At 54.6% G+C, this 16,344-nt stretch overlaps 1 protein-coding gene across 1 annotated transcript; it reads left to right on the forward strand.

Annotated features, from left to right (window-relative positions):
• The first annotated feature begins 6,991 nt into the window (after window positions 1-6,991).
• LOC142765192 (histone H2B-like) lies at window positions 6,992-7,886 on the forward strand. Its single transcript, XM_075865799.1, has one exon. The coding sequence runs from the start codon at window positions 7,189-7,191 to the stop codon at window positions 7,561-7,563; it is 375 nt and encodes a 124-aa protein (XP_075721914.1). The 5' UTR covers window positions 6,992-7,188; the 3' UTR covers window positions 7,564-7,886.
• The last annotated feature ends 8,458 nt before the right edge of the window (window positions 7,887-16,344 follow it).

Below are 16,344 nucleotides of genomic sequence, written 5' to 3' on the forward strand. Positions count from 1 at the left end.
CAGTCTACGAGAAGGTGACATACGTCTTCATCTATCAATCCGCATTCGCATTCGGGACTTTCAGCTCTGCCGTGTCTGTGCAAAGAAAAAAAAAACAAATGTTTTGTGTATGCCGTGCCTAGCCTCAATCGGTCAATTAGAGTTTCCGATATTCTATCTAATGCCAGCGTAATTTTTAATTCAATAAATGGATCGATGTGGTATAAATCGCACCTCTTTGTACTTTGGTCAAACCAAGCAGTTTTGCTCATTCTGAAAGTTGTATTCTTTATAATACTACGCAATTCACTTTTTTCGAAATATTGGTTGCCACGATGTGTAGACCTACTTTGTGTGCTCTGGACGGCTCTGGAAGGCCAACTGCAAATCTTCTTTGCACAGCTGATGCCGTCCGGATAGTCGTTGATAGATTACTTAACAGGTTGTCAGCCTCCGAAGGTATTATGTAAGCGAAAGTACGCATACGTAAAACATGCAGCGAACGAACACTCTTCCAACGCTGTAAAGAAGAAAGAATGCATAAAGGGGGGTGCATTTTACGCTCCAATCTCGTCCTATGTAAGGCGCTTTAGAGTTAGGGCTGTTTTGCCTGTAATTGCGTGACCCTTGCAGGGTTCCTCACAGTGCAACCGTGCACTTGAAACGGGCAGGTGTTGAACCACCCCGCAAGGAGATGGGGAAACTTCGCTGCGACCGGACCGCTTGACAGTCCGTGTTTACGGGAGGAGAGGCGCGCCCGAGAGGAGGTGCGCTCTCACTCTCTGCCGTCCCCGTGAATGCTGAAATGAGCGCGGTCGCGTTGCGTGGCTTCGGTGAAACTGCCGTATCGCGATATGTAGTGGAGCTGCCACAGTAAAATTTGAGACACGCGTAGCCAGCCAAAGGTGCTGTTACTTTGCCGAATTTCACGTGCCGGCGTCCACAACAACGCGAGCACGCTTTGTTTAGAAATTCCCGGCCATGAGGCCGTGCCCGGACCGCGTGTGTTAGTCCCTTGGTTTGGCGACAAGGATGGCGTCAAAGTGACGCCGTGAAACGGGTTTCGTGCGTGCAAATGAGGCATTGATGTGATTAGAGAGAAAGCGAGAACATAGAAAAGAAAAAAAAAAGAGGGAGGGGGCACACGCCGGGGACGAGTAGTCGCAAAGTGTTAAGTGTGCAGTTTATTTACGTGCGGCACACAGGTGAGCTGTTGCAGCTGTGAGTTTTGACAAATATTGCGTGTGTCATGTTCAGTGGACACGATGAAACGTTTTTTTAGCGAACGCGTTGTATCCGCTGGGCTTGTACGTACGCGTACATGAATTGTCGCTTACTCGGTTTGATGTCTCCTTGCCGCTGGGGCAGCTGATACGACTGATACGCCATTTTGCAGCAGTGAAGGGTGCGTGAATGAATGGGCAAGAAACTTAGCAACAGTAACGAGAAAAGAATTAAAAACAAACAAACAAACGAAAGCATGTTTGCCGTGTATATTCAATCTTGTAGTGCAGAAAAATAGTCAGTGCAGCAACCTGCGCGGCCAACGCGCTCCTCGCGAAGAAAAGAGGGAGAGAGACGAGCTGGCCGCCGACCAACCGGCGTGCGCCGTTCGCCTTCCTCCTCAGTCTCGCGGGCCGGCGCCGACACCGCGACTCGATCGTGTGGAGCATTCGCTTTCCGGGCGCGTTTCGAAGCAGAAGCAGAAACTTCGGAAGCCGTCATGTCTGGCCGTGGCAAAGGTGGCAAAGGGCTGGGGAAGGGTGGCGCCAAGCGTCATCGAAAGGTGTTGCGTGACAACATCCAGGGCATAACCAAGCCGGCCATCCGTCGTCTGGCGCGCCGTGGCGGTGTCAAGCGCATCTCTGGCCTCATCTACGAGGAAACTCGCGGCGTTCTCAAGGTGTTCCTCGAGAACGTGATCCGCGATGCCGTCACTTACACCGAGCACGCCAAAAGGAAGACCGTGACAGCCATGGACGTCGTGTACGCCCTCAAGCGTCAGGGCCGCACCCTGTACGGATTCGGAGGCTAAGAAGCCAGCGGCGTCGCCTGCAGCCAGCCAACGAGAACACAACAGCCCTCTTCAGGGCTACCCACTTGATGCTTCGGCAGTGTGATCCCAGCGGTTCGCCATACCCGCCCGTCCCTCTTTGCAATATCATTGCGTCATCGCTCAGGTGAGCAGCACCTCGTGTAGTAGTAGCTTGATCGCGCTGGGTACTTGTCACGTTCACCGCATTTCGTTCGCGTCGTCGTCTTTCTCCTGGGTCTGCATGCACGAATCAATCGCCGCATCTGCGAGTTCTTCCTCTCCTTCCTGCAAGCCAAGCTGCTAAAACGGGCCCGTCAAGCGAACGTCGCCTAGTTACCTTATCGCGCGAAGGAAGAAGCCGAGCGCAGCGTTCTACCCTGGTCACTGCATTCTTGGAGACACGACTATGCTCAGGAAGCACGAACTCGCTTTTTTCTTTGGAATGCCCACTACACGATCGCGTCACGTTGTGTCAAAATAAATAAAAACGCACTATGTTCTACCGTGGGGCACCCACACGAAGAACGGATGTGTACTTACAAATGAAAAAATTGATTGTGACAGGTTGGTCGTGTTTACCGCGCCCGCTGTGCACTCAGAAGTGCCCCATTCAAGAACACATTGTGTACATTGTCTCGCCTGATATTTTTTTTTTCACACCTGGCGCTGCCGAGCTGCAAAATCCAAAAAAAAAGAAAGAAAAGTGGAAGGGGATGTTTAAACAGAATTTCTGCGCAAGTCAGAAGCAAGTACACAATAAGCGCTGCCCATGCAGCGTGCTGAGGGAAGCTGCACTTGATAGAAGTGGCACTCATGTACTGTACTGGTGCTGCGAACACTGCAGTTGTGAAAGCTTTACTTGGACGGACAGCTACGCAACAAGTGTTTCCATTTCGCCGGCAGAGGTGGTCACTCTAGGGAGGCTGGCTTCGCCGCCCACGCGAGGGGGGGGGGGGGGGACTAGCCCATGATGTAAACGCGAGAGGTTCGAGCGCGGGAAATTCGAAAGCAAGGCGCGCTCGCGTGAGCCTGCCGTCAGATGGCGACACCAACCCACGAGCATTGCATTTTCAAGTGCACCCTTGGTTTCCCACCCACCTCCGCACAGGACGAGGCGTGTCGAATGTGTAACCAAGGCGCACGACAGTGGTTCTGCTCAGGCAAGCCTACCTATAACAAAAATTGTTCTCCAAGTGTGTACCTTCATTTTCTCGTGAAAATGTGAAAGAGGAGTGAATGGGACTTTTTGAGGCGCGTGTTGATCTTCGTTTCTATTATGATTATTATTTTTCACCCTTTCATTGAGTCCATTTCCTGCTTTTTGTGCCACATATTTAGCACTTTGAGGTGGGGGGGGGGGGGATTGCTGATGTGTAAGATGGAAAAGAAGAGGAAGGTGAGCCCCGAAACTGTCTGCATCAGGATGCGACACCTCAGCGGTAGCTCACAAGGGATGGGGGGTGAGGAGGGATTAAAAGGATAGGAATAAAGGTGTAGAGAAAGAGAGATGAGGGAAGCCAGAGTGAGACGACATATCGAGGGAATAGGAGTAAAAATGAAACCAAACATTCGAACGCAAACACCCCGTACATCCAACCGCCATTGAGCGCACCTAGTAGTTTGGCAAGTATGTATGAGTGATTCTTAAGAGGGAAAAAAAGATAAAATTGAGTCCCGTTACTGTCTGCGATTGAGCAAGTAGGCGCGCTCAGTGGCAGTTGGATGTACGGGGTGTTTGTGTTAGAATGTTTTGTTGCGTTTTACTCCTTGTCGTTGCGCGGACGTGTATGCATATACCAACACTGCCGGTGGTCTCTCGTCGTCTTCGCCCATCTACGTAATGGTCGCAAATAAGCGACAACGCAAGGAGCAAGTTTTTTTGGCGTGGCAGTGCGCATTTGCCCTCGGTGATGCGAGGCGCTCTAGTGCGATGCGCGCTGTTGGCGTGAATGGTGGCGTCTCGCACTCCGTCGCGCCGCTTCGGGAAGCGACGAGCTACAGCGTCGATTGATGTGTTGCCTGGAAGGCGAAAGAAATGCGCAGCAGGCTGTATTGTACAGCGGTAGTGGTTTCGTTTCGGTGTACCTCTTTGCAGCCGTGAACTGCACGGTTGCCCGAAAATGAGCGCCAGCCAGCATCCTGGCGTACGCTTCCGCGCTCGCACGCGGACGGGTTCTCACGCTTCGGCCAATGGGAGGGAGAGAGATGGGTCGTGCGGCGAAGCCGCTTTTGCCGATCTCCGGCAGGAGCGCAGTTTCGCTCGGACGCTCCCTGGATTTCGTGCCGACCGGTTGTGCGCCCGCGCGCTCCGCGCGCTCGCGACCTTCGGCGTCATCGTAGCTCTGGCCGACTGGGCTGGCCCTACGTCATCTCCTGTCGCCGGCTGTCTTCGGTGACAGCGCAGCTCTGACCTACTGGACCTGCTCTACGCCATCTACAGACGCCGACACCATCTCTCGCAAGTGTACCCCGTCCTCGGACTCCAGTGACCGTTTTTCCATCTTTCCTGTCTCTTCTATCCCCTCAGTTTGTTGTTGCTTCTTCTTCCTCTTTCCTATACTTTTACCTCTACCCTTTTATCCCTCCTTACCCCCATCCCTTTGTGAGCTCTGTGGCGGTGTCGCTCACTGAAGCAGACAATAACGGGGCTCACTTTTCTCTTCCTTTCTCTCAAGAACCACTCCGCAGTTTCGCTCCGTCAGTCGAGGTGATCGGACGCACGCAGCATGGCCCGAACTAAACAAACCGCGCGCAAGAACACCGGAGGCAAGGCTCCGCGTAAGCAGCTTGCTACCAAGGCTGCTCGCAAGAGTGCCCCTGCCACAGGCGGGGTGAAGAAACCTCACCGTTACAGGCCTGGAACCGTGGCCCTGCGTGAAATTCGCCGATACCAGAAGTCGACCGAACTGCTGATCCGCAAGCTTCCCTTTCAGCGCCTGGTGCGGGAAATCGCTCAGGACTTCAAGACGGACCTCCGTTTCCAGAGTTCTGCCGTGATGGCCCTACAGGAAGCTAGCGAGGCCTACCTCGTTGGTCTTTTCGAAGACACCAACCTGTGCGCCATCCACGCTAAGCGCGTCACCATCATGCCAAAGGACATCCAGCTGGCTCGGCGCATTCGCGGTGAGCGCGCCTAAGTTGGGCTGCTCCCTGCGCTTCGGTCGACAGGCAAGCAACAACAAACGGTCCTTCTCAGGACCACCAACGTGTCTGCTTTGGCTACGAGACCACTCCAGGCCAAAAGAGGGTACCCCGGCCGCACCCTCTTTTGCTGTCATGTTTTGTACGTACGTGGCTGCCGTTGTCTAGCGCGCGGAAGAACGGAACGTCGGCGCGTCGTTATTACGAAGAAATGGCTCAGCTTTGACAAATTCAAGGTAAAAGTGTGTATCATTATGAGTAGACAGAGAAAAGGTAGGCTAGCTTCAGTCGGTGTGTGTGCAGCAGCCGTGCTGCGAACCTGTGGTGTGTCAATTTCATTTATGTGTTTACCTTTTTGCCCGCCGCTTGTAAGGTGTTTTTGAGGGCTTCTGTTTGCGTAACGCCATGGTGACTTGGGCTGCTGGACCCCGGCGCAACTTTTGGGTGCACTCGTAGGAGGTGATGAAGTTTTACCGAGAGACGAAATAAACAATTGTATCGGGCCAGTTGGTAAGGATCCATCTCGCTAGGAAGCGCAGCCACTATTACACAGACCTCACAACACAAGCGCTTAACTTCAACTGAACTTTTATTGCAAACGTCAGAGTTTATAAAGGGGGTGAACAGAGAAAAAGAATAGTAAAAGGTAGACAACAAAAAGCACACGTGCCAGTCCCGCACATTACTGTCTGTTATTCTCTATCACCCCATCCAAAAAACAGTTCTTTCCGCGTGAGCGCGATAGAGAGTGCACTAACACACTCGAAAATCATCGCGTGTCATTTCCTTTCATTTCTTTTGAAGCTGAACAAGTTTTTGTGCCATATTCTGGACAATTTTTTTTTTTTGCAATAAACGTTTAGTTGAAGTTAAGCGCTTGTGTTGTGTGTTCTGTGTAATAGTGGCTGCGCTGCCTAGCAAGATAGACGAAATAAATTGTGTTAGAAGCACCAAATGGAATGCGCTAACGGCGGGTTCTCTCTCTCTCTTTTTTTTTTTACCTTACGTTTGTTTTTCTATTCAAAGGTATTAAATTTACTCTGTCCCTGTGCTGACCCGTTCAGGTGTCATCGTAAGGATAGACGGTTACGTGTGGAGCTTTTTTTTTTTTTATGAGAAATGACAACGCTTACATGCTCTTTTCTGTCTTTTTCGGTGCCGAGCTGCGTGATTTGGTTGTCTCTTTGCAGCATTTGGCGTCGCGCACTTGTGGCTAACTGATGTCGCGAGGAAATATATATAAAGTATAGAAAAACAAACACGCTTGAGGGTACGAACAGAGCCATCGTGACTGCGAAGCGAAACACGGCCGCGTCACCTGTTTGGGTGGTCCTTAGAAGGACCGTTTGGGGAATGCGGCGAGCGCGCGGAAGGGGTGCTCGCTTACGCCTTCTTCTCCGTCTTCTTTGGAAGAAGCACGGCTTGAATGTTGGGCAACACACCGCCCTGCGCGATGGTGACGCCGGAAAGCAGTTTGTTCAGCTCCTCGTCGTTGCGGATGGCGAGCTGCAAGTGACGGGGGATGATCCGGGTCTTCTTGTTGTCACGAGCGGCGTTGCCCGCCAGCTCGAGCACCTCGGCGGCCAGGTACTCGAGTACGGCAGCCAGGTAGACCGGAGCGCCAGCTCCGACGCGCTCGGCGTAGTTTCCCTTGCGTAGGAGGCGGTGAATACGGCCCACGGGGAACTGAAGCCCCGCGCGGCTAGAACGGGTCTTGCTCTTGCCTTTCGCCTTGCCGCCCTTGCCCCGTCCGGACATGGTGTTGCTTTTCGCTTGGTACGACGCCGGTTGCCGAAAACAAGAAAGCTGCTGCCTTCTGAGATGAGAGCCGTGCTCGAATGGTTTCCGTTGCCACCATCGCGCGCCGCCGCTCGCGGGGAACGGATGAGAGTGTGAGAGAGAGAAGCCGTGCGAACCAATGGGGCGCGCGCGTTGTGCTGATCTCGTCAACACCCCTCGCTCATATTTAAGCGCGGCGAGACGGGGGGACACGCGCATTCGACTCTGGTCTCGCGTGCGTGTTGTGTGAAATCATGCCTCCCCAACCGTCTGGCAAAGCCGTCAAGAATGCCGGCAAGGCGCAGAAGAATGTGCGCGCCACGGACAAGAAGAAGAAGAAGCGCCGCAGGAAGGAGAGCTTCTCCATCTACATCTATAAGATGCTGAAGCAGGTGCACCCCGACACTGGTGTCTCCAGCAAGGCCATGTCCATCATGAACAGCTTCGTGAACGACATCTTCGAGCGTATCGCCGCCGAGTCGTCACGCCTTGCTCACTACAACAAGCGCTCGACCATCACGAGCCGGGAGATCCAGACCGCGGTGCGCCTGCTGCTGCCCGGAGAGCTGGCCAAGCACGCGGTGTCCGAGGGTACAAAAGCCGTCACCAAGTACACCAGCTCCAAGTAGGCGTGCGTCGTGGGCCACAGCGAGCAACGACAAATCAACGGCTCTTCTCAGAGCCACCCAAATTGTCTGCGTCGGCATAGGGGTTGTGCTGAGAGATTCGGCTCCGAATCCATCCTCTTCTCTCTGTTGAACACCGCTAGCAGGAGCGTTGGTGTGCCGCGCTCGACGTGTGTGCTCGGGGAGGTTGAACAGGTAAATTAGAGAAGACCGAGTGCGCGGAGAAAAGTGCCACAAGTACGGTAATGGAGGGAAAACAAAACCAGGAGCGTGGTAATTTAAAAAAAAAAAACAGGGGGAAGGTGGCCGCTTCTCTCAAAAGGTAACATGAACTCGAGTGTGTTCAGCTCTAGGGGAATGATAGAATAGGAAACTCGCGTCAGCGCTTGCCCGAGCAACTCCGACATGTCAGGCCAAATATGAAGGGGTATACACGGTATGCAGTGCATGCGGAGAGAAGGAAACTGCCGAACACTTGATAATGCTATGTAAAGGGCTTCACCTTATAGTTTAGAATGATGGCGCAGAGTTTTTCAAAAGCACCGGGGTTTAGAGACGGGGGAGGGCAAAATAGACTTTAGGCGGGTAGAATTAACTAGAAGGTGGTTATCTTATTGGTGGCTAAAGTCAAGGCAAGAGTGAAAACTAAACCATTCACTGCAAAGCACCGCGGTCCTATACTTCACTATTTAAAGAGAGAAAAAAACTGTAGCTGTTTGTTAGGTCAGCATTATGGCTAGGTGGTGATAGCTGCCGCCCGATGTGAAGGGTACAGCCACATTCATCAGACAGCACAGAGTTCCTTCTCTGCCACGCCATTAATTTGTTTACGAAATTGGGGCATTTATTTCTTGAGAGCGCAGGGCAGGCCCGTTTCGAGACTGTAGGAGGAGTGAATGTAGCTTAAAGTGCGTGGCGCGGTGAAAAATGTGCGGAAGCATTGATGCTAGAAAAGATAGGGGAGAAATATATAGACGCATGTGACAATAGCTGTAGAAGCAGTAAAGCGTGGCGGCGAACTGCATGCTAATTATTGTCCGAAAGCAAAGTATCGACAGCCCGAGTGAAGGAAAAAAAAAAAGAACTGTGCGTACGCATGACAGGGGTACCACGCAGGTGATTTATATAGTGCACAAAGAAGTACGAAATCCAGTAAAGAAAGGCGGTCGACAGGAGGTATGGGCATTTCCCGTTTTCGCACCGAGTGCTCCGTTTGCGCGTCGCCGAAAGAAACATAGCTAGGCCGGCCAGCAAACGACACTGCTCGGCTTGACGTTTACATAATCACACGGTGTAGCGGAACACTGTGTTCTCTTCGAAAGAACAAATGCGCCTGTGCTAGGCACAAATGAGTGGTACGTTCCATTCGGAATGTGGTGGGAAACTTACCTTAAATGAATGAGCGGACGCACCGTTTATTTCCGCTTTGTTTTAGATTACTGACTATGTTCGGCGGGTCGACAGTGCATTTGTATGAAGCTTTCAAGCGCGATCATTTTGTAATTTCGCATCGTGCGTCCCTGCCACCAGTTCGGGGAAGGAATACTTTCAATATGGGAACCCTCATGATTGTGAAAGATGAAACTGCGACTACTTAAACACACTTGCACCACAGAAATGGCACGCGCAGTTTGGTATTGGGGCACGTGAGAAGGGAATACAATAGATGGGCATTGGCGCGCATCTTTTTTTCTTATTGATATGATATGTAAGGAGATGTCGGCGCACCATTATGGCGCCGGCTACTCCTTGGCCGTTGAGTTAAACTTGAACACGTATCTTGAAGCAAAACGTACAAAGCAGTGCATGGAAAGTAGAAAACTCGGGCAGAGATATGCAAAGACACACTTACACTTATACGCACATATCACAACACAATGGTAAGTAAATGTTCGAAAGTCAATGAATGAAGTCTCTGATATAATGTCCCTCGTTAATATTCGGTCCACCAGCACAAAACAGTAGAGCACACGTCTGGTCCGTATAAAGATGCATTCGCTCGTGTGTACATAATTGTCGACACGTCATTCATTTCACAACACACACATGATGAGAGTCATGTGATACTGTACATAATAAGTACATTTGTTACAAATGAAAGTTCGTTATTTCTTAATACTTATCAGCAATCCCGCTGTCTTGTAAAGAACGTGTTGATGCTTTTAAAGCGTGCGACTGTAAAACTCGAGTAGGCCACGGACCCAGAAGTTTCTTCATGTTAAACGGTCTGCGGTCTAATGCCAACTGTTCGGACTTAAGACGGCGTCTCGTGATGTGGACAGTCTACGAGAAGGTGACATACGTCTTCATCTATCAATCCGCATTCGCATTCGGGACTTTCAGCTCTGCCGTGTCTGTGCAAAGAAAAAAAAAACAAATGTTTTGTGTATGCCGTGCCTAGCCTCAATCGGTGAATTAGAGTTTCCGATATTCTATCTAATGCCAGCGTAATTTTTAATTCAATAAATGGATCGATGTGGTATAAATCGCACCTCTTTGTACTTTGGTCAAACCAAGCAGTTTTGCTCATTCTGAAAGTTGTATTCTTTATAATACTACGCAATTCACTTTTTTCGAAATATTGGTTGCCACGATGTGTAGACCTACTTTGTGTGCTCTGGACGGCTCTGGAAGGCCAACTGCAAATCTTCTTTGCACAGCTGATGCCGTCCGGATAGTCGTTGATAGATTACTTAACAGGTTGTCAGCCTCCGAAGGTATTATGTAAGCGAAAGTACGCATACGTAAAACATGCAGCGAACGAACACTCTTCCAACGCTGTAAAGAAGAAAGAATGCATAAAGGGTGGTGCATTTTACGCTCCAATCTCGTCCTATGTAAGGCGCTTTAGAGTTAGGGCTGTTTTGCCTGTAATTGCGTGACCCTTGCAGGGTTCCTCACAGTGCAACCGTGCACTTGAAACGGGCAGGTGTTGAACCACCCCGCAAGGAGATGGGGAAACTTCGCTGCGACCGGACCGCTTGACAGTCCGTGTTTGCGGGAGGAGAGGCGCGCCCGAGAGGAGGTGCGCTCTCACTCTCTGCCGTCCCCGTGAATGCTGAAATGAGCGCGGTCGCGTTGCGTGGCTTCGGTGAAACTGCCGTATCGCGATATGTAGTGGAGCTGCCACAGTAAAATTTGAGACACGCGTAGCCAGCAAAGGTGCTGTTACTTTGCCGAATTTCACGTGCCGGCGTCCACAACAACGCGAGCACGCTTTGTTTAGAAATTCCCGGCCATGAGGCCGTGCCCGGACCGCGTGTGTTAGTCCCTTGGTTTGGCGACAAGGATGGCGTCAAAGTGACGCCGTGAAACGGGTTTCGTGCGTGCAAATGAGGCATTGACGTGATTAGAGAGAAAGCGAGAACATAGAAAAGAAAAAAAAAAGAGGGAGGGGGCACACGCCGGGGACGAGTAGTCGCAAAGTGTTAAGTGTGCAGTTTATTTACGTGCGGCACACAGGTGAGCTGTTGCAGCTGTGAGTTTTGACAAATATTGCGTGTGTCATGTTCAGTGGACACGATGAAACGTTTTTTTAGCGAACGCGTTGTATCCGCTGGGCTTGTACGTACGCGTACATGAATTGTCGCTTACTCGGTTTGATGTCTCCTTGCCGCTGGGGCAGCTGATACGACTGATACGCCATTTTGCAGCAGTGAAGGGTGCGTGAATGAATGGGCAAGAAACTTAGCAACAGTAACGAGAAAAGAATTAAAAACAAACAAACAAACGAAAGCATGTTTGCCGTGTATATTCAATCTTGTAGTGCAGAAAAATAGTCAGTGCAGCAACCTGCGCGGCCAACGCGCTCCTCGCGAAGAAAAGAGGGAGAGAGACGAGCTGGCCGCCGACCAACCGGCGTGCGCCGTTCGCCTTCCTCCTCAGTCTCGCGGGCCGGCGCCGACACCGCGACTCGATCGTGTGGAGCATTCGCTGGGATTTCGCTCGCAGGATTTCAAGCTGGACGGTTGTGCCCTCGCGATCTCCGACTTCAGCGTAGCTCCCGCCGACTGGTTCGCCCTCCGCGGTCTCCTGACGCCGTGTAGCTCTCGCATTGTGGCACCCCGCCCTTGGACTGCTTCGACCGGATCCCCACTTTCCTATCTCCTTCTTTTTCCTCTCGTTGGCTGTCTTCTTCTGCTTCTACTTTCCTTCTATTCTTTTTATCCCTCCTTCCCCCCACCCCTATAAGGCACTGCGCCGTGTCGCCTGAAGGCAGACAGAAATTAGGTGCCTTTTTCCTCTTCATTGTAACCACTACCACCACCACCATTCGCTGCAGTTTGGACAGCCAGAGGAGACGGTCGTGTCGGTGCGCGCCGCGCTTTTTCGCTGCCTCTCCTTGACGCCAGTCGCTCCCCAACTCCCGCTGAGTGCGGTCGCCCGCGGGCCGCGCTCGTCAGGAGTACGGCTCCTCCGCAGCAATGCGTTCGCGCTCCTGCGACAGGGACGGACATCTACACTGATCTGCCGTTGCAACTGCTGTGGAATAGCCTGCCATGGACTGCCCGGAACCCCCCGCACCTCACACTGCCGGTTAGTGAATTAATTCCTTTTCACTTCGCGTGTTGTACGCGGCCGACCGGCGTGTGTCGTGGTGTAGGGCCACGGCTCATTGCACGTAGCTTAGACGCGCTTTCGCCGCCCCTGTGTGTGCGGTGCACAGGCGCTTGAGTCATAACGAACAGTGTCCAGTACGCGCGACCACGCTTTTGGGCAACCACCTCTGTGCAGTGTGCGTTTTTTTTTTTTTTTTTTCAAGCGAACATTGACAGTGACGCTTCGCAGTCCTCCTTAGTGCAACCGTTTTCTTCTTCTCTCTCTTGCACTAATTGTGAACTGTTGTTTTCCTGAGCGGTGTCGCCCACCCCTGGCATTTCGTGCGCGCGTGAAACCATGCATTAGCCTAGGCGCAACACCGACGCCCGCTCGCCCATCGTGGCATCCCCTCCATCGGCAGACAGCGCTTTAGTTGCTGCCCGTACTCCTGAAGAGCCCACAAGGCGTCGCTATTCTCACCGAAGATCAGAGAGCCTCCCAACCAACCAGGTACAGGCACACCGCCACCTCTTCTTCGAGAAGATAGCGACCGAAAACATCCAAGCCATAGTGGAGAAGTGGCTGCAGGCCAACCCTGTCGCCCCCACACCGGCCTCTCAGTGCGCCAGCGGGGCCACACCTGCCATCATAACCACCAGAACTGCAGAGGAGCCACCACAAAGCCCCTCACAGAGCGAAGATCCTGGGCAGACACAGGGGCCTGCTGGTGTTCCCCTACCGCTGAGCTCAGATGAGGACGACGAGGCGATGGACATCCTCAACTCACGGAAGAGGCTACGGGAAGAGAGTGGGGACGAGGACGACCACGCTCCCCGAAAGCAAACGGCCAACACCTCCCCCGACGAGGAAGCACACGCTTCACAGGGCTCAGTAGAGGTGTCCGGGAGCGAGTTCATAATTGTGATGAATTCCGAAGGGGCGTCCTCCATAGGGGACATGACAACATCTGCCCCAACAGGCGGCCCGGACCCAACGAGCTCGGATGGTGCAGGCACTCGCCAACACCCCACTACCGCCTCAACGGTCGACCTACCACCTGCAACAACCGAATCTCCCGAAAACCCACCCTCCGACGCTTCAGCTGCCATGGAGGTGGTTGAAGAGGTTCTCACTCGTACCGCCGCAGGGGGCAACATCCGAAAGGAAGCCCCTTATACAGCGAAGGACTTTCTGCTCACACCGTCAACAGGGGCCACACATACCAACAGCAAAAAGAAGGGGAAGAAGAAGCCAACCAAGAAGCGACCCCTGGCTACTGCTTCGGAGGGCACAACTGCCAACCTTCCCCAACCTTTCAGCAAGGCCCCCACTGCAGTGGACACCACTAGGCAGCACAGCAGTGTGGCGGGGAGTCCCCCAGACACAGAGGGCTTCCAGGTGGTCACCACCAAAAGCGCCCGACGCCGTGCCAGGGACCTTGCTGCTGCTGCGGCCCTCCCGGTCGACCCTGCCATCGTTGGCACAGTTCTGTTCCGGCCGTCAGCCCCCGGAGGTACCTTCAGTGGATCCCCACGCCTCACCCTCGCACAGGCACTCTCTACAAGGCCCGGCGTGGCTGCAATACGCGTTAACCACAAACGCAACATTGTGGCTGCTGACGCTACCACGCGAGAGTGCCTGGAGCAGCTCCTGAACATCAAGGAGCTAAAGGGGATCCCCGTCACTGCCAAGGAACCCGCTGACCACAAGACCAGCACGGGGTTCCTACATGGTGTCGACGGGGAGCCTGCGGTGGACAGCCTGCTGCCTGGGATCAAGTCGGCCGTTCCGGTGCTCTCTGCTGCCAGGGAGGGGCGAACCGTGACGCTCCGCTTCGCTGGCCCTGTGCCGCCGGAGCACGTGTCTCTCTTCCTGGTCCGTTTCCCAGTGCGGCCAGCCAGACCCCGCCCTCTGCAGTGCCGGCAATGCGGTCGGTTCGGCCATGTGAAGGAGAGCTGCAGCTGGCCAGGCAGCTGCATCAGATGCGGCCGGACCCACCCTGGAGAGAGCTGCAAGCAGACCCGGTGTGTCAACTGCGGGGGCCCCCACTCTGCAGACACCCCAGAGTGGAGCAGCGGAAGATTGCCACAATCATGGCATCCTCCCCAACCGTACTCTCGAGGCGCACAGTGGCAGCAGCGGTGCGAGAGGAGATTCGGGAGGCGCGGTCCTTTGCAAGCGTGGTGAAGGGCCACCCCGCGCCGCCCCTCCCCCCGGCCAGACCCATCCCGGCGCCTCGGAAATCTCGCCGCCAGCCACTCCAGGGACTGCAGTCCACCAGCGCTGCTGCCCCTATGGCCCTGCCAGTGGCCACTACTATTCCTGAGGCCCCTCCTGCTGCAGCTGCCACTCCCGCGGCCCAGCCCGCAGCTATTGCCCCCGGAGGCCGGCCTGCTGTGCCCATGGCTCCTGCGGTCCTGCCTGCTGCGACAGTAGAGTTGCCTCCAGCTGACCCAGCCTACCAAATCGTCGCCACTCTGCTGAACACGCTGCGGTCTGTGGGAGAGTCTCTTCCCCTGGACCACCCTCTTCGAGCCATCTGCCTACAGACGGGAGGCTCTCCACTCCCCACAACCAATCATGGCTAGCTCCCCACCTGGAACGAGCCGAGGCCGACGCCCTAGCGTTCTGCAGTGGAACGTAAACTGGCTGGGGCGGCGAAGAGACGACCTGGCGGAGCACCTCCTGCGGAGCGACTACGACGTGCTTGCACTACAGGAGGTGTATGCCCAGGCGGAGGACCTTCGCCTGCCAGGGTACGTCGGATACAGCAGCAGGACTGCCTGCACTCTGGCGACCTGCCCTGACGCCCCCTGCCTGAACGACAGCCACCAGCAAGGACGTTCCCGGTGTGCTATCTACGCCAGGCGCGAGCTCCCGCAGGCAGAGGTGGAGGTGGCTGACCTGGCTGGAGGCCCCTTTGAATGCTGTGCCGTCCGCATCCACATCGGGGGGCAGGACACCACTGTGGCCAGCATCTACGTTCGGCCGGGCCAGCCCTGGGACCCCAGATGCCTTCGTCAGCTGGCACATCGCCTGGGCAAGGAGTTCCTGCTTTGCGGGGACGTCAATGCGAAACACCCAGCATGGGGCGGGCGCAGGACTGACGCTCGAGGCAGAGAGCTGCGTGATGTCCTCCGGCAGCTGGGGCTGGCGATACTCAACTCGGGTGCCAACACCTTCCTCCGTCGTGGGCAGCAGGTCACCAGCACTGCCATAGACCTCAGCGTTGCCACGGAGGGTTGCCAGTATGCCTGGTCGCCATTCCCGGACACTTGGGGCTCGGACCACCTGCCCATCCTGCTGTCTCCCTTCAGAGGTAGGGCTCCACGGGACCGCGAGTACCGCGTGGTGGACTGGCAGGTCTACCGGCGACTACTCCAGCAGGACATGAGCAGCGGGGACCTGCTGCAACTGGTGGCCCACAGTGCGAGGGCAGCAACGGTCACTGCCAAGGTTCAGCAGGGACAGCCCGTCCCAGACATCCGGCACCTGGCTCTGAGGGCGGCACGGCGACGTGCAGAGCGGCAGGCCTTGAACAAACGCCAACCGGAGCTCTGGACGGTCTTCCGGCGAATCGATGCCGTCTGCAGACGCCACGCACGCAGGCGCCGGAACCAGGGCTGGCAGGGCGTGTGCGCCTCAATCAACAGCTCGCGGGATGGGACGAAGGCCTGGCGCCTGCTGAAGTGCCTGCTGATGGCGCCCCGGGCCTTGAACCAGGGACTGTCCCTGGCTGTTCACCTGTCAACGACGGCTGCGAACCTGGCAGAACGGCTGGCTGACCAGTTTGCTGCCAGAGATAGAGCCCTACTGCCTGCTGCACCACCGCCTGCTGCCCTCCCTTGCCCTACCTCTTGTCACCATCCCAGATGGGTGTCCGCGCAGGTGCGGGAGCTGTGCGAACAGCCCATAGCGTTACATGAGCTGGTGGCAGCCCTCGAGAGGACCAAGCGACGAAGTGCTCCAGGGGCCGACGGCATCACCTTCCAAATGCTCCGCAACCTGGATGGAGGTGGCCGTCAACGACTCCTGGAATACTACAATGACGTCTGGTGCACCGGAGCCTTACCCGAGTCCTGGCAAACTGCGGTGGTGGCGCCAATCCTGAAGCCCCGGAGGAAGGCCACGGCTCTCTCCTCATACCGGCCAGTGTCTCTCACCTCTGCGCCCTGCAAGGTGATGGAGAGGGTGGCTCTGGAGAGACTAGAGTGGATTGCCGACCACCTTGGCTTCTTCCCGGAG

Source organism: Rhipicephalus microplus, chromosome 6, assembly GCF_043290135.1.
Source record: "Rhipicephalus microplus isolate Deutch F79 chromosome 6, USDA_Rmic, whole genome shotgun sequence".
Taxonomy (NCBI): domain Eukaryota; kingdom Metazoa; phylum Arthropoda; class Arachnida; order Ixodida; family Ixodidae; genus Rhipicephalus; species Rhipicephalus microplus.